Source organism: Phascolarctos cinereus, unplaced genomic scaffold, assembly GCF_003287225.1.
Source record: "Phascolarctos cinereus isolate Bilbo 61053 unplaced genomic scaffold, phaCin_HiC Scaffold_8;HRSCAF=390, whole genome shotgun sequence".
NCBI classification, from domain to species: domain Eukaryota; kingdom Metazoa; phylum Chordata; class Mammalia; order Diprotodontia; family Phascolarctidae; genus Phascolarctos; species Phascolarctos cinereus.
Genome location: NW_027556291.1, coordinates 2969826 through 2990763, shown reverse-complemented (window position 1 = coordinate 2990763; position 20938 = coordinate 2969826). Strand labels below are relative to the sequence as shown.

General features: G+C 45.2%; 1 protein-coding gene and 1 long non-coding RNA gene across 9 annotated transcripts in view; one reads left to right on the top strand and one right to left on the bottom strand.

Annotated features, from left to right (window-relative positions):
* TAF1 (TATA-box binding protein associated factor 1) overlaps positions 1-20938 on the bottom strand; it is a 35819-nt gene that overhangs the window by 1583 nt on the left and 13298 nt on the right. For 5 of the 6 annotated variants that reach the window (XM_020976617.2, XM_020976612.2, XM_078147806.1 and 2 more), the window contains 17 exons: positions 20762-20881; positions 20372-20547; positions 19760-20001; positions 19121-19322; positions 18428-18593; positions 17393-17604; positions 15379-15487; positions 15101-15199; positions 13783-13960; positions 11508-11575; positions 11154-11276; positions 7817-7909; positions 7649-7733; positions 2743-2810; positions 2535-2651; positions 952-1077; positions 110-211 (listed from right to left, as the gene is read on the bottom strand). In XM_020976617.2, coding sequence (XP_020832276.1) covers positions 110-211; positions 952-1077; positions 2535-2651; positions 2743-2810; positions 7649-7733; positions 7817-7909; positions 11154-11276; positions 11508-11575; positions 13783-13960; positions 15101-15199; positions 15379-15487; positions 17393-17604; positions 18428-18593; positions 19121-19322; positions 19760-20001; positions 20372-20547; positions 20762-20881 — 2286 coding nt within the window. The remainder of the gene's footprint in view (positions 1-109; positions 212-951; positions 1078-2534; positions 2652-2742; positions 2811-7648; positions 7734-7816; positions 7910-11153; positions 11277-11507; positions 11576-13782; positions 13961-15100; positions 15200-15378; positions 15488-17392; positions 17605-18427; positions 18594-19120; positions 19323-19759; positions 20002-20371; positions 20548-20761; positions 20882-20938) is intronic. The other variant, XM_020976615.2, reaches the window with a different exon arrangement.
* LOC144454989 (uncharacterized) overlaps positions 1-20938 on the top strand; it is a 43420-nt gene that overhangs the window by 13067 nt on the left and 9415 nt on the right. Inside the window, exon 4 of one of the 3 annotated variants that reach the window (XR_013483609.1) lies at positions 7397-10833. The exons of 1 other annotated variant lie outside the window; for it this stretch is intronic. This is a non-coding gene — a long non-coding RNA (uncharacterized LOC144454989). Of the gene's footprint in view, positions 1-1376; positions 6315-7396; positions 10834-20938 lie in introns of those variants that run through there. One more of the 3 variants, XR_013483607.1, reaches the window with a different exon arrangement.

The following is a 20938-nucleotide window of genomic DNA, read 5'->3' as shown; positions in this document are numbered from 1 at the left end:
ATCTGGGTTTGGCTCGCTGCTGTCACTTTGCAGGTCAGCTTGCCCTGCGCTGACGGAACCCCTCTCATAAGGATACAAGTGCTCAGAGGCTTTCTATAAGTATACTCACTGGGGCTGGAGTCTTAGGTTTCCCATCCTCCTCCTCCTCCTCAAACCTTTCAATATCTACATCAGAGTCTTCCTCGCCCAGCCTACCTCGGCCCTGGTACATCTGAATAAGGAACACAAATAGCATACCATTGAGTGGGGTGCCAGCAGAAAGAGTGGTCACCCAGAGCAGGTGCTCATCGGTAGAACAGCCAGCCAACCCCAGTACTGGTGGAGGCTGTTCAGAGAGCTTAGGGTCTGTGAACTTTTCCCTGAATTCCTTCTCTAGGATAGATCCCCAAGTATAGAGTGAGACCCCAAAATACAAGAGGGTATCTAGTCCATTTCTACTACTTCTTCCTCTGTAATGTTAGGGAGAACTTCCTTTTTAATCATAGGCTTTCTTTAGGCTGAATTATCCAGCTCAAGACAGATGACCAAGGAGTCCTCTTGGGCTTCTCATCCCTTTCACTGTGGACCCCTAAAGAAAGCTAGAAGAATTCCTGGCCTCCTGCCACCTAGAGAGAATATTTTTCAGTCAGCTCCTGAAATTAGTTGGGTCTTTCCTGAGTCTCTTCTTCTCTAAGAAAAAAATCAAACTATAGTGTTTCCTTGGAGCCACCCATCAGGTTACCCTGACATAATCAGACACTTTTCACAAACCCAAACATTACTTGCACTTCTGCTGTGGTATTCTTATGGGACCTAGGACCCAAAGGCCATTACCTGACTCTGTCAATGTAGAAGTTAGTCATGTGACCTGCCACTTTTTTTGTCCACATTTCAGGCCTTCTTTGCAGAGAATCAAAGGGCTAGTGGCTTATCATGGCTAAGAACCCATTTCTAGAGGGGAACAATTCTCACCTGTACCCCCCGTTTCTCTGGGGTGGTAGTTGGTGTGTCCATGGCAGACATATTGCTTTCATCCTGGTATACTGAGGCATCTCGAGACATACTTAGGGATGTGTTCGTATCATAAAGGTCAGGAGGCTGTGGTACAAAACATATTCCTCAACATTTCTTTAGAAGGGGAAAGTAAGAAAAGTTTAGAGAACCTGACATTAGGAGCATTCTTAGAAGAAAAAGGCATAGCAGCCCAGTACTAAAAGGAAAAGCCAGGTTTGGAGGGATTTGTAAAGCTGCCAGGTCTCTGAGCCCGTTCTCACAGTAGTGCATCTATCTGATGCATGCCCAAAAGAGCAGAAGACAGGCAACGTCAGGGCTGGGGTCTAGCTTGTAATGTCGCCTCTTCGCTGCACTTTTTTCTAAGCCTTGTCTATTTCTTATAGGCCTGTAAGGTCAGCGGTAACTTATATGGCTGCCCCAAGAGATGAAGAAAATTTTGATATGGTATTTCAACCACAAGAAAGAATATGGAAGGGGTTTTGTGGACTGTTTTCTGTAGTACCAAAAACTAAAGGAACAGAAGGAAACTGGGACAGACTGAGAAAAAAGAACTCTTGATGGGATTTGGAAAGAGTTAAAAAAAATTCAGAAAAGAGTTTCTTTTAAAATATAACCAATAATCAGTAGAAACAAGTAAATCAATATAACTAATTTCTTTCTTTCTTTTGGAAGCAATCAGAGTTAAGTGACTTGTCCAGGGTCACACAGCTAGTAAGTGTCTGAGGCCAAATTTGAACTCAGGCCCTCCTGACTTCAGGGCCAGTCTTCTATGCACTGTGTCACCTAGCTGCCCCACCAGTTTCTTTTAAAGTATAACCAAGCTTCTCAAAACTACATCAGAAACTTAAAATAACTCTTTAAAAGCCTACAGAAAGAGAGCCAACATCACTCTGCTAATTCCTACCCTCAAAGTATGCCAGCCTCCTGGCATTACAGCTTAGCTAAGTATAGCCGAGGATGAGTCAAAGTAGGGAGGCAGACAGCTCTGTGTAAGAGGAGTGGATCACCTTCATCTTCATGTGATAGAGGCAACGTTCGAGCTACCCAGGTCTCATGATGATATAAAAGCCAAGTGTAAAGTCAGTTCTCTGAGAAGGGGGATGGGCAGCCAGGAGACCCATAGGGCTCAAGAGCAGCATGGCCTAGCCCTATAGCCACCAGGGTCCTCTGCTCAGAAAAGGTCCTGAGAAGGTCTTGAAGAAAATCCTCATAGGAAAGACCAGGAAATAACCCGATCCAAGAACAAAAAAGTACCAGAGAATCTTGAGGGTGTAGGTACACCAGAGGAAAAGCTCTGGCCCCAGCAGCCTCCAATAATACATATCAGAAAGCAGTGCCCTCTCTACCCACTAGCCCCATGGCTGCCCTCTTCAGAATTCAGCAAGATCACCACCAACCAAAGACTCGTGTAGCTTGGCCTTGAAGACAAAACATGGGAGCATGTGGGAAAGGGATTGAGTCAAAGGCCAGTTCAGAATCCAGTGCTCACAATTTTCTGCAACAGGAAAAACCTACACAGGAGATTCCTGGGCCTCACTCACCTGAGGAGTATAAGGCCCAGGGGTCATTGGATCTAGACTTTCCAAGTCGGCCTCTTCCAAAGCTGCTTCCTTAGCTGTACATATGTCTTTCTCAAGCTGAGTCAGGTGTTCATCATACTGGGAAAACAACCAAAATGTAATTAAGTACCACAAGAATGTAGGACATTTTTTCAAGCTGGGTCCCAGGGAAGCAAATTTTGCCACCTACCTCAGCCAAAGTCTGGTGACAGATGTTCACAATCTCCTGAGCAGTTTTGGTGTACTGACTATCGGAGCCTGTAACAAAAAAGGAAAAAGCCATCACCTTGGCTGCCATCAGTTCTGTAGCTCTCCATGCTGTCATTTCACCACCAGAATAGTGTCATTATCTTAGTACCCTTGGCCACGAACTGCTTTTGTGACCCTGGGCAAGTCACTTCTCTCAGGGCCTCACTTTCCTCCTCTGCAAAAAAAAGAAGCTGGACTAAGGGACTCCAGGGGTCCCTCCAGCTCTGACCTTAGGAGCCTCTGATCTCAAGCCTGGCATTTAGCTTCATTATTTGGAGGTGCTTACATAACAAAATTCTCCATTTGAATGTAGATGCTTCCCATTGCCCTGTATAAAAGGATGGAATATCTGACTGAAATGATCATTATTGCATTGGTCTCCAATATTTACCAGAGCATGAAGCAGAGTGAGATGGTCTGTGTTTGTGAACCTCTAATCCTGTAGCCACACTGCATACAAACTTCTTTGAGAACAGAATGGCCTATTTAAGGTATCGGCCCTCTCAGAGATTCACTGAAACGTGTCCATTGGAGGTCTGTCCTCACACAAACCCAAAGAACGGAGGACAATGCCATCAGTTCCCAAGTCAATGATTCCCCAGTGCCAATAGAGCCAGAATCCAAAGTCAGACCAGGAACACTCCAAGTAAATGAGAAGAGAAGCTTCATGATTCAGGAAATCTGCAGAGTCCTAATCTCTTGTGGCCTTATTCCATTCTTCCAGGGGGAGGGTAAGAGAGAATGACAGTTAAGAGACACTGTTTCCCATCGACAGGGACAGACTACTACAGTTAACGGCTGGGGTTTCCACAGGTCAGAGCAGCCACGAGGCTCTCGAAATGTACTCTCTACTACTTAAGGGAGTGAATCTGTGGCCAGCGAGAGGGGAAATCCTGACTCTACCCAGATCTCCACCTCTCAGTAGCTCAAGTCCCTCACTTCTAACATGGGAATGAATAAACGTGTTTGGACACAGCTTGCCAAATCCTTTCCTACTACTAAAATGCCACCTCCTCCAAGAAGCCCTCTCTAATTGGAAATGAGGTGGGAAGATTTCTCTTCTATCCCTATCCCCCTAGACATGCAATTCCTAGGACTTTACTTACCTTTAAAAAAAAGAACATAAAAGGAGCCAGAGCATGATCTTTTGAAAAATGTTGGCTCCAGGATTCAGGGTCTGTCTCAGACACATACTAGCTGTGTCACTGTAGACAAGTCACTTAGCCTCCCAAGACAACTTCCTAAAACTAAATTGTACAAAAAAGGTGCCTGCCCATTTACAATGGTGGGTGTTTCCTGAAAGAGTTTTCTCTGTCAATGAAAACAGGTCCGGACCATTGTTTTTAAAATTACTATAAGATATAAATTTCTTGTGATTAGGGGTTTTTTTTTTAACATAATTCCCTTTCATTTCTCTTGGCACAAAATGACATGAAGTGGCTTTTTTTGGCAAGAGTAGCCTTTTTACAGCAACACTGTACTTCATTTGGTTAAAGTGACCTTCCTTCAAGTCTGAGTGGAGTTAAAAATCAGTTTGTTTAGAATGTTTCTCATCCTACAGGCTATGGAAAAGGATGTTACATTGGTGAAAACTTTATCCATTTTAGGTTTTAAGATTAAGTTGCTGTTTTATAATCTTTGTGAGGAAAATGTGGCTCCTTGTGCCTGCTCTATGAATGAAAGAGGAAGGCAACGTGGTCTGGTGGTCTGATGGATTTAAGTGCTGGATTTGAAGTCCAAGGACCTCAGTTCAAATCCTAGCTGTACCATTTGCTCCCTGGGTGACCTTGGACTAGTCTCTAGGTTCCTTTTCCCTCATGATGGTGTTAAGGGCCCTTTTATTTTTCAGAGATTACGTGTTAATTTGTAGTACTGCTCTATTCCTTTAGACTACTGGGTAATTCGCTTGATGTCCATCCTTTAATAGGCTTCATAATTACTTCTCAGAGCTATGGATGTCAGAGAAGCAGACAGGGCAGCAGGATGTTCTTGTCTCTTCCCCTTCAAAGGAAAAAACTGGCACAAGAAAGTGAGCTGTGTAATGTCTTATTTCTTCATGAAAGTTGTACTCCCGAGCCTCTTGGTGGCATGGAGGGGACCCTGGGCTCTCAAAGGGCTTGAAGGCAGAGGCCTAGTATGCCTGAAGACCAACAGAAGGGCCTGAAGAAGCACAGAGAGGCTCATCACCAGACAGTTGGCCATATGGGAGGGAGGGGCATGGTTTTTTTTTCCCTCAAAACAATAAAACCATCCACTAAGATTGTAATAAGGAAAAGTTACACTCTACACTAGCAGGCAGCTAAGTGATATAGTGAATATAGTGCTGGACCTGAAGGTAAGAAAACATGAGTTTGAATCCTGCCTCCGACTCTTTCTAGCAAGTCTCTCAACCTCTGTGCCTCAGTTTCCTTATCGGTAAAATCAGGATAACAGTACCAGCCTCAAATGAGATAATGCATAACGTACCACACTGCCAACTTGTGTTAGTGAGCAGTAACAGGAGAGCTCACTGATGAAGTCAGGATCTTTGTGCTTGGCCTGCATAGAGTTCCTAGCCATCCCAAATTTGGGGGATGGGAGTGTCCCTACTGGATGTCCTAAGAACTTGAGCTCCCACATTTTAGGGAAGCACCCCCATTTCTTGAGACTCTCTGGGAAAAAGTTCAGGAGAGAATTGTGATGTTTCCATAAGCCCTGCGAACAGAGAGCTATGATGCCTTCAGAAGCAGAGCCCTTGCCAAGAATGGTTCACACACCTCAGAGCTACCTATTGGTTTGGACTGGTGGCCTTCACTCTATAGTGGTTGTCTCTGTACCCACAGACTCAATGTAATGGAAGCTCCCTGAGGGCAGGGACTGTTTCCTTTTTGGTCTTTGTATCCCCAGGGCATAGCGCAGAGCCTAGCACATAGTAGGCACTTCACAAATGCTTTCTTAATTATGCTTAATTGGTAGAGCATGCAATGACTGCTGATCTTTCACTGATGAACTGGATACTTGGAGTTAACAAAAAACTGCTAAAGAACTGACGATTCCCATGTGAAATTGGAAGGAGAACAGAAAGAAGAAGGTATAGCACAATGGCAGGGATGGATTCTTTCTCTGCTTCCTAACCAGGTTTAGAATCTGAGGGGCTACTGGACACAGTTGAAGCCAACTTGTGAGTTTAACACCCCTGATGACTTTTGGAAAAACTGTCCATGCTGTGACGAGCTCGACTTGGTGTGGATGCGCTGATGGGGGGGGGGGAAGGGTACTTACTCAACTATCGTCATCAGGATTCCAACCTCTGCCTCCAGCACACCCAGCTACAAAAAGGATTCCTGTGAGGTACAGCTCCCTTTTTGGCTGGATTCCTGAAGGAGGGATTACTAACCTTTCATTAGTTTTATTCAATTGATTATTAACTACTCTTTCTAAAACCCCGTCAGAAATTGACCATGTACTAGGGCATAAAAACCTCACAATCCAATGCAGAAAGGCAGAAATATTAAATGCATCCTTTTCAGATCATGATGCAATAAAAATTATATGTGTGTGTGTGTGTGTATATATATGTATATATATATATATACATATATGGCCATGGAAAGATAGACTAAAAAATAATTGGGAACTAAAACCCCGTCAGATATCTGACCACCACAAGGCATGCTCGCAGAAGGCAGTATAAGAAAATGCCCCAAAGTAGTCTAGGGGAGGCTGAAATCCTAGCTAGGGGGGCTGGAGAGAATAAAGAGCAAACAGCAGGAACTCGAATGTTGGCCATACATGGCATTATTATTAGCTTCTGGTTTCTGACTTACAAAGTTACCACACTGGGCTGACTTTAAGTCACACCTGTTAAAACATCTATGGAAGTTAACAAAAAAGCACAGTGAAACATCACTGGGCTCATACAGACGAGATGGGGTGTGAGGAAGGAAGGTAACAGTGAAGCTCGCTTCCCAGAGGACTCGTGATTGCTGACTGAATAAGGTAGATTAAGATGTATAGAATGGAGGCAGCTAGGTGGCGCAGTGGATAGAGCACCAGCCCTGGAGTCAGGAGGACCTGAGTTCATATCTGGTCTCAGACACTTGACACAGTGACCCTGAGCAAGTCACTTAACCCCAACTGCCTTGCCAAAAAAAAAAAATGTATAGAATGGCTGCTTTCCTGGGTCTTTAGGCAGAGTGGCAGCACTAGCAAATGGAACTTTTAATCCAATAAGTTACTTTCAATATGTTGCCTGTCAGTAGGGAAATCTCTCATTTGTCCCGTTAGCTCTTATCCAGAATCTTCAACTCTGAGATGCACTTGAGAGCATCTTCCCTGGCCTTTTTTACGGGCATCTGTTTATGAATAGATGTGGAACAAGATAGCTTTGAGAGTGCCTAAAATAGGTATTCAGAGTACAGCAGATGACTCCTTTTTACCCTTGGCAGACTTCTCTAGCCCTGCTCTGCAGTAACCGTTACCTAAGGGTTGAGTCACAATTAAGATGAGGCAGCCACACCAGCCCCACATAGTTGGACTAGTCCACTCTCCTGCTCTATCCAATTACATATTTCATGGGAGTCCTGAGTGTGTCTCTCTGAACTTCTCATCCCCAGGTTCAGAAGTGACCTCAGATGACGCTGAGGCTGTGCCCCAAAGAACCATTCTGATTTCTGCTTTTCACTAAGCAAGACAAGTGTCCAGGAGAAAACACATTCCTGTGTCAGCCGGAAACAAGATTATGTTGTTCTGCTGAGCAAAGAGTCACCCTCTCAGAGGGGACTGGGGCTCTGCCTATCTCTAGCAACAAGAGATCTGAGAGCAGCTGGGTCTTCCCAGCTCATGGGAGAGCCCCTAGAAACACTCACCATTGTACTTGATACTGTTGGCTAGGATAAGGTTTACATCATCCAGAAAGGCATCGCGATTCTGATACTTGTGCTTAGAAATGTTCTGTAATTAGAAGAGCCAAGCACTTAGATCCAAAGTTACAAGCAGGAAGTTCCAAAGGGATCATGCCAACTCAAACCCCTCACCTTTCGGATGGTTTCCAAGTCCATTGGACTGACAATCACTTTATAATAATCTGGAACAAACTTCTTATTCACCGGGTGATGAAATGGCCAAGACTAGAGGAAAGAGAAAAATGAGTAACTCAAAGCAACCTTCTACTTTACAACATTAGCTCTTCTGCCCTCATCTTGACCACCCCTCCATTCAAGTTCACATGAGAAAACCATCCTCCAGCTTAGCTCAGGATTTCTGAAGAGCAGATGCTTAGAATTAACAGCCCTACAAGCTAAGAGGCACAAAGGGGTGGGGGGGAACCCTAGTTCATCAGTACCAGAGCGGTGTGTGACAAAGGAGCTCTCAAGTGGAAGTCTCTCCATCTTACCAGGGGCATTCACCTGCTACTAACCATTACAAATTGCCAATGCAAGACTACTGAAAGGCTCTGTGCCTCAGAGAGGGCCACCGTGTGTCCTCCACTCACACGCCACCTACATTCCAAGAGATCCAGAAGAATTATGGAATCTTAGCATTCAAAGGGACTGCCTGAAGTAAGAACGAACAACATCCCTGCTAGGGGGTAATGCAGCTTCCTGAACACTTGCAGTGACAGGGACCTCACTACAACACAAGGCAGCTGGCTCTACTATTGAACAGCTATAACTATTTGGCTTCATATACCAAGACAAAATTTTCCTTCCGTGTAACTTCCACTCATTGGTAGGGCCAAAGAATAATTCTGCTGTTTCTTCGAAATAACAACCCTTCATATATTTGAAGACAGGTAGTATTTCACCTGTCAGTCTTCTCTTCTTCAAAACAAGGATTCTCACTTTCTTAACCTTGTCCGAGTTGAACATGGTTTCATGCCCCCTTACCAAACTGTCCCCTTCTGGGCATGCACCAGCTTATCAATGCCCCTCATAACATGTGCTGATCAAAACCAAACCTAGTACTCCAGATGTGGGCTATCATAGCTCTAGTTCTAGTTCACCTAAGGTCATGTCAAAAGGTATTTGACAGCCACATCAGGCCCTTGGCATCTCCTGTTTAGAAAATTCTAGTAGCCTCCTAAAATAGTTTCCTTTCCTTCTCATTTTCTCCTGTATACACTTCTGCCAAAATAATCTAAAGGCCCAGTTCTGGCTCCCTAAAAAGAAAAAAAAAACCAGTGGATGCCTCTCGCCTCTAAAACAAAAAGAAATACAAACTGGCATGTAAGGCCCACCACCAACTGGCTCCAAGCAGCCTTTCTAGTCTTGTCTCACATTATACTCCCTTAAACACACTCTGTTCCAGTTGTATCCCCAAACTTGGCATGGCATCTCCCACATTCCCTGAGGTCACACCAGCCTGGAATGATTCCCTCTTCATAGACACCTTTTGGAATCTCTCTTATCCTTCAAGGCTCAGCTTGGATGCCATCTCCTCCAGGTAGTCTTCCTCGATTCCCCCATCTGAAAATGTTCTTCTCCTCAAATTTTACTAGAGAATTGTGTCCAGAACTTTCCTTTAGACCCATCATACTTATCTCAGTAGAATGAGTGATCATGCCATTTTGAAATTTTTGCATCTTATGAATCCTGTAGTCAACTGAAAACCTGTAGATCTTTTTCATGAGAACATTTTGACCCTTTTCCCCCATCCTATACCTGTATAGTTGATTTTTTAAAAAGCAAAGTGCAGGACGATATTAATGGGCTATTCAAGTCCATCTTTCAGTCCATAATTCTAGTCTCAGATACCTTTTGGATTCTGATTCTGTCATTTTATGAGCTACTTCTTCCAGCTTCATGTCATATACAAATGTATAAGCAGTCCATCTATGCTGACATCTATGTGAAGCAACATGATGTAGTAGAGTCAGGAAGACCTAGGCTTGAATCCTGCCTCAGACACTTACTAGCTGTGTGACTCTGGGCAAGTCATGTTACCTCTTGGGGCCTCAATTTCTTCATCTGTAAAATCAGAAGACTAGATAGATCTGATGACTTCTAGGGAACCTTTCACCTCTAAGTGAGTGACGGACATATTGAACAGAATGGCAGCACTCTTCCCATGTCTACGACCACTGATCTTTGTTTCCAGCCCAGCCCTCATGCAGGGAAACAGCTCCTATAGAGAAGGGGCCAGCCACCTCCACCAACTGTCACCTACAGAGCAAGTTAGCTAGCCTACCTAAAGCGGCCAGGCACTTTGAGAAAGGGACAGTAGGTACCATGTGCCAAGCAAAGCAAACCACCACCTTGACCACCATCAGACCCTGATGGAGACAGCCAAGGACCATAAACCCCAAAGCTTTGGGAAGAGCAATGCTTCCAGCCCTGTGCCCGCAGCCATCCTCCTGGGAAGCAAACCCTGGGCAGATGCAGCCTGGGGACTGACTGTTCCCACAGGAGCTACAGACACAGCTACCAGAAGACCCAAAAAGGAAAGACCTGGCCACCACAATCCTTGGCCCTATCCAACGGCTCAGCAGCAGAGACTGAGATGATTTTATCAGTGAAAATGACATTAGAGAAGAGGCCTGAACACCTGCTTTGCCACTCCACCCTAAGGACCATGGGGACCTTTATTTCCATCTGACTTGAAGCTGAAACCTTCCCTGTTAGAATGGGAGCTCCTTGAGGGCAGGGACTGTCTGACTTTTCTCTTTGCATCCCCAGTTCTTAGCACAGGGCTTGACACAGAGGGAGCACATCATACATGCACTCATCTCTCCCCAGGCTGATGGCACACTGCTTCTCCTCATAGCCTTTACATTTCCATACTCAACATTCCATCTGCCACCTGTGTGCCAATGCACAGGCTGTGCCCCAAGGCTGGAACACTCTCTACCCTTACCTCTGCCTTTCAGAACCACTAATTCCCTTGAGGGCTTAACTGAAGAGGCCTTTCCTCATTCCCCTGGACATTAGTCCCCACTCCATCCCCTCCACTCTCAGAAGTGACCTTTTAGTTTCTTGCTGTTTATTTTGCATATATCTCATATTTACTTATCTGCATACATGTTGCTTCCCCCAGTAAAATACAAGGTTTTTGAGGGCAGTTTGTCTTTATTTTCCTAGCACAGTGCCTGGCACACAGTAGGGGGTTTAACAATTGTTTGTTGAATTGAATGGGGCTGAAGACACAGCCATGTTATGTAGCACACCACTAGAAACTTCCTTCCAGGTTGAACTCAATCGGTTCCCGAATCCATCTAACTGTGCTCTTATCCAGTTACCTCTGCCTCTTCTGGTTTGGGTGAGGTCGTTGGGCCAATGTTCTAATCATCTTTCTGACTGAATCAACCTCACACACACACCCGTGTGCAACAAGGACTGTAGCCCCTGATCCCTGCCCAGAACAGAGGCCACCTACGTCTGGAACCACCATCATCTTCTGGGTGACGATGTTGTCCAGAATGAAAGAGAATGCCACCTGGTCATCATCATCCAACAAGGGGTTAATGGCCTTCTCTAAGCGGGCCAGTTTATCTTCTTTCTGAAACGAAAGTTATCGGGATGTCCGCAATAGTGACGGTTCGGGTGTGCAGCCTGCTTGCTCTCATCCTCATTCAGTTACCACAGCACCTGCTGACTTCTGATATTCGTGGTCCCTGTCCTTCCCTCTCCCCTCTCACACCTTCCCTCCCCTCCCACCCCTTTGGCTTCTTGCATACAAATCCCATTGCCCCACCCTCATTCTGAAAGACATGGAACAACAGCGGCCTACCTCTTTCAGTTTTTCATCACAGAGATCCAGCATCGACTGAGAGATCTGAGTCAATGAATGCTTTGGTCCTACAATCATACCAGGAGATTTAGAAGAGTCAAGACCATTACCGAACAGGAGCCAGAAGCTGCTACCACCCTGAGGTTTTTCTCAACTCTAAATTCTCTTGTTTCCCTCTCCCCTTCCCCTACCCATTAAGGAAGAAAAATAAAACCCCTCACAAATATGTAGACAGGCAAAACCTTTCCCCATTAGCACACAGCCTGGTTTCTACCTTAACTTCTCTCACTATGACAGGAAGGCAATACCACGAGTCGTGGTTATGGGTGTGTGAATGGGTAGCGCTGAAAGACACTGGGAGCGTTTCTTCCACAGAGGACGTGCAGTTTGTGGCTGGAGCTCCTGCTGACACAGCCTGGCAATGTGTGTGATGCTCAGCCTTGTGACTTATTTAAAGTCCTTCCTTCCTCCCATCCTACATACTGACCTGGCCTGAGCAGGGGATCTTAACCTGGGGTCTGTGAACTTGGGTTTTATTTTTTTTAATATTCTGATAATGGTATATCAATAGAATTGATTTCCTTTGTAATCCTATGTATTTCATGCATTTAAAAACATGCTTGTGAGGAGTCTACTGGTTTCTTCACCAGACTGGCCAAGGGGTCCATGACACAAGCAAGGTCAAGAACCCCTGGTCTAGATCAGGACTTCTTAAACTTTTTCCACTCAAGACCCCTTCAGTGCTTCTTAAACTGTGGGTCATGACCTCATATGAAGTCTCGACCCCACAATTTAAGAAGTGCTGGTCTAGATGCTACTGTGGTTCCAAATTATTCACAGAAGTGTCTACCAGCTTAAAGCTGGGCTTCAGAATATCCCTGAATTAATTACTTTGTACTCTGATCTTGGTAATCCCACTTTAGCACACCACACCCAAACTAGTCAGCTTGCTTGTCACCCACTCTTTGAAAAGACCTAGCCCAATGAATATCACTTGATTCAAGTCATAGTTGCTCTTCCTGTCTTGCCATTTCATGGTCAGTAGAGTTTTGTGTGAAACTAACCAAGAAGGTGGGTAGGATGGCAGTGGCACATCTGCTCTCATAGTAGTAGTATGCGGTTCTGGCACTGTCTCCTCATAACAGGTAAGGTAGGTACACTAGTAGAGAATTAAGGATAAACAAGGGTCCGGGTAGACCTTCCCTAGTTGTCCTGTTGGCACCACACAGTGAAGCTGAATCTCTAGCATTGATGCTTCTCTCTTGTCTCGATCTCCCATTTCCTTCTTGGTCATGGTGATGCTATATCATGCCACCTTAGTAGCAACACTCGATGCTAGTTTTCAAATCTGTAATAAACAACCTGATTTTATATATAAGAGCTCTTAGTTACAAGCTCACAAGTGACTTTACTTGTCATCAGGATTATCAATGGACTCTATGGTTCACTGTGCTAGCTCTGCAAAATAGTCCTTAACATTCTAGGGGCTTTTCTGAATGGGTACATGTATTTCAAAAGAGTCCACAGCACCCAGGAGCTGTTGAATGAAGTATCTCAAAGAACTTATTCTTTTATGCATAATAACCCCCTAAAGTCTGTGTGAAGACAGAGTCAATGAATTCTACAAGGCACACAGGACCAGAGATAAAATGTATCAGTCACCTTCATAGTGACTGCCTCCTACTTCCAAGGCCTTAGGCCAGATTAACTTGGCTACCCTAAAAGTTTTTGGGTGTACTGGATATTTTTTTGGTCTAGACCTGTAATTTCATACTGGCAAATTCCCAGTACAGAAATGCCTTCCACCAATGTAGTTCAGCAACTTGTCTATAACTTATTATCTTTCTTTCTTTCTTTCAGGCAATTGGGGTTAAGTGACTTGCCCAGGGTCACACAGCTAGTAAGTTTCAAGTGGTTGGTCTGAGGCCGAATTTGAACTCAAGTCCTCCTGACTTCAGGGCTGGTGCTCTATCTACTGCACCACCTAGATGCCCCCTAACTTATTATTTTGAGAGTTGACTGGTGTCTTGAGAGGGTACTCCATCCCAAAACTCAGGTCTTTGTGATCCTAAGGCTCACCCTCTATCCACTCTGCCATGCTGCCTCCCTACCCTAAAGCAATATTGAACATATCATAGTACACTAAAAGCACCAGTCTCAGTCTCATGACTCTCAGTTCGCTGAGATTTGGGTCTGGGACCACCTTCTGCGTGTACAAGATTAGACCAGCTGACCTCACAAGGTCCTATCCAGCCAAGGAGTTAGTGTTTCTTACCGTTGTACGTCGCACTGTTTTTCACAATCAGTTCCAAGTGCTCTCTGAATTCCTCCCGGGATGGGTAGAGGCGCTTACGGACATTTTCACGGAGTGTTTGCAGGTCCATGGGCCGAGTGATAATTTTATAGTAGTCCTTCACAACTTTTGCATTCACTGGTGTATGGAAAGGATAAGTCTGTGCAAATGAGAACCAGCCATTCAGTTCAACAACATTTAGGCACTGACTATGCAAAAGACAAAATAAGAAACAACTGCTGCCCTCAAGATCAGTTGAGAAGGGGCAGCCAGGTGGCACAGTGGCTAGAGCACTGGCCCTGGAGTCAGGAAGACCTGAGTTCAAATCCGGCCTCAGACATATGAAACTCACGAGCTGTGTGACTCTGGGCAAGTCACTTAACCCTGCTGCCTAGCCTAAATAAATAAATAAATGGAAGAGGCTGTGCTAAACACAAAACAAAGAGTGAGACAAAATGTTAGGAGAAATTTGAGGAGAGGGGGAAAGAGATGGAGAGAGCCAGAGATTTGAACAGCATGGACGGTGGGGCAAGGGGAAGATGAGGTAAGCGTCCATGAAAAAGGGAGCATCTGAGCTGATCCTTAAAATAAGGCAAGGAGATGGGGGAAGAGTCAAGCTTTTTCAGACAAGGAAGACAACACGAGGAAAGGCATAGGGACAAGAGAGCCAGAACAAGAAGGTTGGCAAGAGAGTTAGAGCCACATGTGGAGGGCCTTGAACACCAGACTTTGGAGTTTCCACTTTGCCTATTGAATAATGTGGAGCTAATGAAGGCAAGTAGAAGATCTTAACAGGACCTCAGCAATGCAATGGAAGCCTAGAGAAAAGACCAATCAGGAGACTGTTACAACAGTCCTGTCAAAAGGCAATGACGACCTGATCCAATGGAAAGAAGCAGTGGATATGAGAAAGATGCAAGGGGGTCTTGGACTGAACTCTGCCCTAAAGTCTCTCCCGTACCCTAGAAGCCTAATCACCACCAATTTTCAAAGGAACCCTTCCAGAGGGAGCAGGCCTGGATAATACCTCCCGCCAAAACAAACTGCTGACAGAACCACATGCCAACAGTGAGAATGAGATCTTCCCACACCATCCTCCCCCTGGCCAATTTAACCAACTTCTTAAGGGGGTCTGATGTTTTTAAAGCCACTTGATTCTGTACCTGCAAAAACATGGAATATCCATATTCATTTATGGCACTTTATAGCAACCAATAGCTACAAGCATCCACTCTCCACACAAGGTCACACAGAAGAATGGGCTTTGCCATCTTTAGTCTAGTAAATACAAAGTACTCACGTTGGGAAGATCTCTCATGTCATTGATGATGGACTCCAGGATAGATGATAATGTCACCATAGGATCTGTCCGTCGTCGATGGATAGACTTGTGGGGTCGCTGGAAGTCAAAAGGTAGGAAGACAGATACAACTATGCCCCTCTGGGAAAGCAAACCCAGCAACAGTGTGACTGAGTAAGGTATTCCTTCCAGCCCAGCCTGAAGGGTCAAGTCTAAAGCAAGGGTTAGAGAGCTAGAGGGTCAGTGAGAAGCACAGAAAAAGGAACAGAGGGACTCACATTCAAATAATCACAATGAACAGTAGTCCCAACTCGGCGTTTCTTCTTGGGAGGAAGTTGCTGTTTAGGGAACTTGAGAACCAGCGATTTCCTTCTAACCTCATCTGCACTATAAAAGACAATGCCAAAGAGTAGTACATAGGCCCACTGCTGGTACTCAGAGACCACTACCATTCCCTCAACCCCAAGAAAAGTTTCTGAAGTGCCTAAAAATGGTTCTGGGGTTGGGAAGATAACTTAAGTCAAAAGCTCTGCAGGCATCTTTCTTCCAAGGCTCAGCTCTGACAGGACCTCACAGTATCTGTAACTAAATACAAAAGAAACAGGGCAAATCACGGCCTCTCTAGGCCTCAGTTTCTTCATATGTAAAATAAAGGAGCTGAATCAGATGATCTCTACAGTTCTTTCCAACTCTAGAATCTACGGTTGTAACTTAGGGGAAAAAAGGCATGGCCACAGGCCTCAACCTGCATGGAAATAAGGGAGAAATCCAAGCTGATATTGGAAGTTCTCAAACCACATTCTTCCCCTACCCCAGTCAGGCAAGCCTCAACTCCCGCTCTCCTCCCATACATGACTTCTGCCAACTGGCTCAGGACTGCTCTTATTTCCCTTCCTACATATGGGCTCCACCTGGCAACATTTTGCAAAAGCTACAGAACTGTTCATATACTTTGAACCAGCAATTTTACTTTTGAGAATGCAGCCCGAGGAAAAAAGGCTATGTTGCACACAGAGCTTCACAAACAGTGTGAATTCTAACTAAAAAAAAAAAACTGGAAACAAACCCAAATACCCTCAAAAAGGGAAATGGTTAAGCAAACTACAGGGTATATGAACCCAAGGGTGCACCACACCCTAGCTTTGTCAGTATCAAGCATGTGGCACAACATGTGGTAGGAAATAAGACAAAATTTTAAAAAACCCAAGGATACATCCACATTGACTGCAGCCATGTTTTATATGGGTACATACACTAACAAAGTTCAGAAGGGAACTTGAGAGATGGTGTAACTAGTTTTGGATACTTAGGGTTTTCTATAAAGCTGCTGAAGTTGATAAAAAAAAGTTTAACTTAAAAAAAAATATATATATATATGTATATCGCTATAGATTTATGGCTGCTTCAGTTATCCCTCCATCTTGCTACGTGACTGGCCTACCTCCTTTTCCAACCATATATCTCCTGGATGAGATCTTTTATGCCACTTCTTGCTCGACAGTCATCATTAGTAATATGCTACAGCTTTCTTCAGAGATTGGAGTGTTCCATCATTCACAGCCATATAGTGTCACCAGAAAAACATTGGTGTTAAAAAGATGGGTGTTGTTTCAGGGAGAGCAAAGGATAACAGATGGACAGTCTTGAGTGCTGCCCTGGTACCCACAGAATATGAAGAGACCTCAAGGAAGGCCTCCCGTATGTTGGGTGGACCCCTACAGAGGGCACGGACAAGTCCCACAGAACAAGAAGGCATGACCAAGTTGTGGTCTGCAGGGAGTGTCTACATTGATGAGATCACAGGTTCATTTAAAAAAAAAAAAGGCCTGCTTCTCTGTGATATTTTTCATTCAATCCCTAAGGACAGAAGCCAGGTGGAGAAAGGCACCGGAGTTCCTTAACTATCCTGTCCTATTAGGAGGTGGGTAAGGGCACTGTGGGTAACTGTGAAATGTTTCAAATCACAGAAGGTTAGAGTTGGAAGGAACTCCTGAGATCATTAAATCCAACCCCTTCTTTTTACAGATGAGGAGATTGAAGCTCAGAAAAAGGAAGTGACAAGTTCAAGGTCAAAGGAAGCAGTAAATGATTAGCAGGCCCAGAGCTCCTGATCCCACGTCCACTCTTAACACCTGCCTCTCCTGGCATTTTTGTTAGGAAAGAGGCTCAACATAAAGAAGGGCAGGCAGCCGACCCCCACTGGTCACAGCCCTCCCAGCCCCTGCCCAGCCCCAACACTTGATAGGAACATACCACTGAACTCCAGGCACTTCCTGCTTTGCCACCCCTTACCTCTCGATCAGCTGCTTTCCCAAGACAATCTTGGTCCCTTCCACCTTGATAAGCTCTTCGTTATCATTAGGAATGACCGTTTTTTCCAACTCCTCCTCCTGTTCCTCTGTCATGGCAACAGGGTTGGAGGGTGGAGCGTTGGTTTGGTAATACAGAGGGCAGAACTTGTTTGTCCTCATGTGCCCAATGGCACCACAAGCGCCACATTTTAGCTGTGAAAAAGAAAGCTACACGTCAGAGGCGAACGGCTGCCATGTTTAGTGGCGCTGAGTGACAGACACAAAGCAAGTAAGAAACCAGGTACAGCCTCACATTCTCTGCCCTTGACCTGTGTCTATCTATCCCATCGTCCAAAGGCCCCTTGAGGAAAAACAGTCGTGCAGAATTGCACAAATAAAACTATACCTGAATCCGAAAAGACAACCAGTGAAAAGATGTCCATGCCAAGTATGAGCTACATGGAACTGGGAAGAAACTTCAAAAAAGGCAGGGAATAAACAGGGTATCAGAATATGGAGCTGCGCTCCTGGAAATGGGGAACATTAGTCTCCAGAAGGAAGGAGAAAGTAGAGACTCAATGGCGCTCCATATTTGCAACCAAGTCTGGCTTGAATGCCCTAAGTCTGCTTCACCTGTAAAATGGGGCTGGAAATTGAACCTCCCTAGAGGGCACCCAATACAAATGTAAATGTGTGTGTGTGTACACATATACATACATATATATATATATATATATATATATATACATACATATATATATATACACATATATATATATATACATATATATATATACACACACACACACACACAAACATATTACATACAACTCCTATTACACAATACATGTATGCACGCATATATGTGCATACACATACACATGTACACACACACACACACACACACATAATGTACACATATACACACACAACTAGCAAATGTCTGAGGCAGAATTTGAACTCAGGTCTTCCTGACTTCAAGTCCCACGCAGTATCTACTGGGCCACACATTACTGTTCTGGATGCTGACAGTTACCTTCAAGTCCGGACGTTCCTTCATTTTCTTGGGCTTCTTCTCAGGAGGACCCTTGAGCTTCTCCTTTTCCTGGTTCCGCTTGAGCCGCCTCAGCTGTTCCTGGATCCTTCGCCGTTCCTTCCGCATCTCTTCCCGGTGTTGCTCATCAAACAGGGCAAATTTCCGACTAAAATGAACACATTTCCAACACTATCAGCATCCCAATGACGGGAGAATCTACCCAAGTATAATGGGGCTTGTGAAAGCAATGATGGTAACATAATACAGGGCCTCATGCAAGCCTAGACACAGAACACCTCCCCTTCCACGGAAGCCTCTTCCATTCCCACACAGAGAAACTGTTGGTAAGAGGAACAAACATTCTCTCCTCATCCTAGGGAAGCTTAACACGTTCCCCAAGGGCCATCAAAGCAGCCAACCATCATTTTTAAAAAAATCCACAGATTAAATTGAAAATTTGACCTTCCCAAATTTAGTTTAGTTGCCCTCATCCCCAAGAAAATCCAGTGTAAATCAGAGCTCCCAAGGAAGTGAAGTAAAACTGAGTGACCAGGACTCCTAGCTCAAAATCAGCACTGTCCAACTTTTGCCACTGTAGCTGAAGGTCAAACTGAGGCCTGGTCCTGCAATGCCTTCCCTTTCTTATGGAAGGCCAGTCATGATCCACAGCAAGGCCGGGACCCAAACACTCACATGAATTCTTCATCCTTCGTTGTCCGTATGCGTACATAGGCATCGATGACAGCAGGCTTCCGCACAGTCTCACATCGGACATATTCCTTTCCATCCTCATCTCGAAAGGTACGGTAAATCTTAAGGCAGCGACCCGTGGCTGAGGAGTTAAGACTGGTCACAGAGGCTGTGTCATCGTCCTTGTGAGAGCCTCCAGAGCTCACTGTTGGTGAGAGAAATGGTCTTTCAAACCCTTCCCCTGTAACCCTGAGGAGCTAGCATCTTTTCTGCCCTGAGTGAAGACATATAATATGACAGCACAGAATGGTGGTTTGGAAGACAACATTCAAGGGAATGCAAGGGAAACAAGAGGTTTTGTTCATCGCAACGTCAGTCCACCACACTCACCGAGCTCCCTTCCCTGGCCACCCTCGTGCTATTGGCGCACCTAGGCTGCTTTCAAGCCAACGTCAACTATTGGAGATGGTAAGTTCCCATCATTCCCAATGGGGGGGGGGGTGTCTCTCTGTCTCTCTGATTTTTCCTTTACTGAGCTTCAGAGTCCAATCCACCTTTTTACCAACCTTCTGGCTTCTCTAATCTCATCCCCCACTTTCCTGTTGCGCCACACTCTGCCGCACATCATGTTGTGTTACGTACACAGTCCCTTTTTGTCCTTCTTCTCTTTCTTGCCCGTTTCCTTGTCATTGGCACCTTCCTCACCCAGTAGCATTCGTTGTAATTCCTTCCGCTCTTGCTCCTCCCGCTCCCTCGACAGCTGAGAACTGGTTTTCTTGTTCTGCAGCATATTCTCAATGTTCTTTCCCATTTCTTCAAAGTCGCTGTCCTCAGCCGAGCTGCTGTCAGTGTCAGTGGACAAAATCTCAGTCGATGCCAAAACTCTGAAAGTAAAAGCAATATGAAAACCAGAAAACCAAACCAAACCAACACCAAGGCATGGTCCAAAGAGCTATAGAATGTGAACAGGCAAGCCAAGAAATGAACACCACTAAGGGCCACCTCAAAGTTGCTAAGGTGCTAGAGAGACTCAAACAGAAAGACTGGACTAGTCACAAAAAGCCAGCTAGGGGGACCAATGGCAAACCAGTCCTTCCACCACGCCATCCCCAAAGCCAATCCGTCTGCCTTACCGCTTCTCCCAGCTCCCCGACAGCCTTACTACAGACACTAAGTTGCCCTGAGGCGGCGTCCTCTGGAATCTCAGACTCTTGCCTACCCAGTTACATTGCTAACAGCATCTTAGCAACACACTTGTTCTGTAAGTCGAAGATCCGCTGACATTCTTCTTTGTAACGTTCCTGATGTTCAGCCACCGAAAACCGTGACCCTCGCGCAAATTTACTCATGGGCCCCTCTCCAGAGCGAGCCTGTTCTGTTGACATGGTGCGCACAACATCGATTACTTCCCACCGAGATAGCTTCTTGATCTGTGACAATATGCACACATGTACACATGAGAGGGACTGTGGGACCACAAAAGCAAGTGGATGAAGTGGAAGGCTTTAGGGAGGCTAGGCCCTGAGAAGAGAGTACAGGGACTAGCACTATCCAACCTACCTTAGGAATCCCCAGACTGCCCCTCACACCTGACTCCTGGCTTTACCCTCCACACAAAGCCCAGTCAGCCTCCTCCACACCAACCTCTTCCTCCGGCACACCAAATTTACGGAGAAGTTGCTTGGCATTTTTTAGAGAGAGGCGACGGAGATCTGCATCGGTTCCCGTGACTGTCTTCTTCACTGGCTGGGGTTCCTTATCATCCTATCTCAAAACATAAAACAGTGAGGAAACCCCAGAATATCCACTCTTGCTACTAGC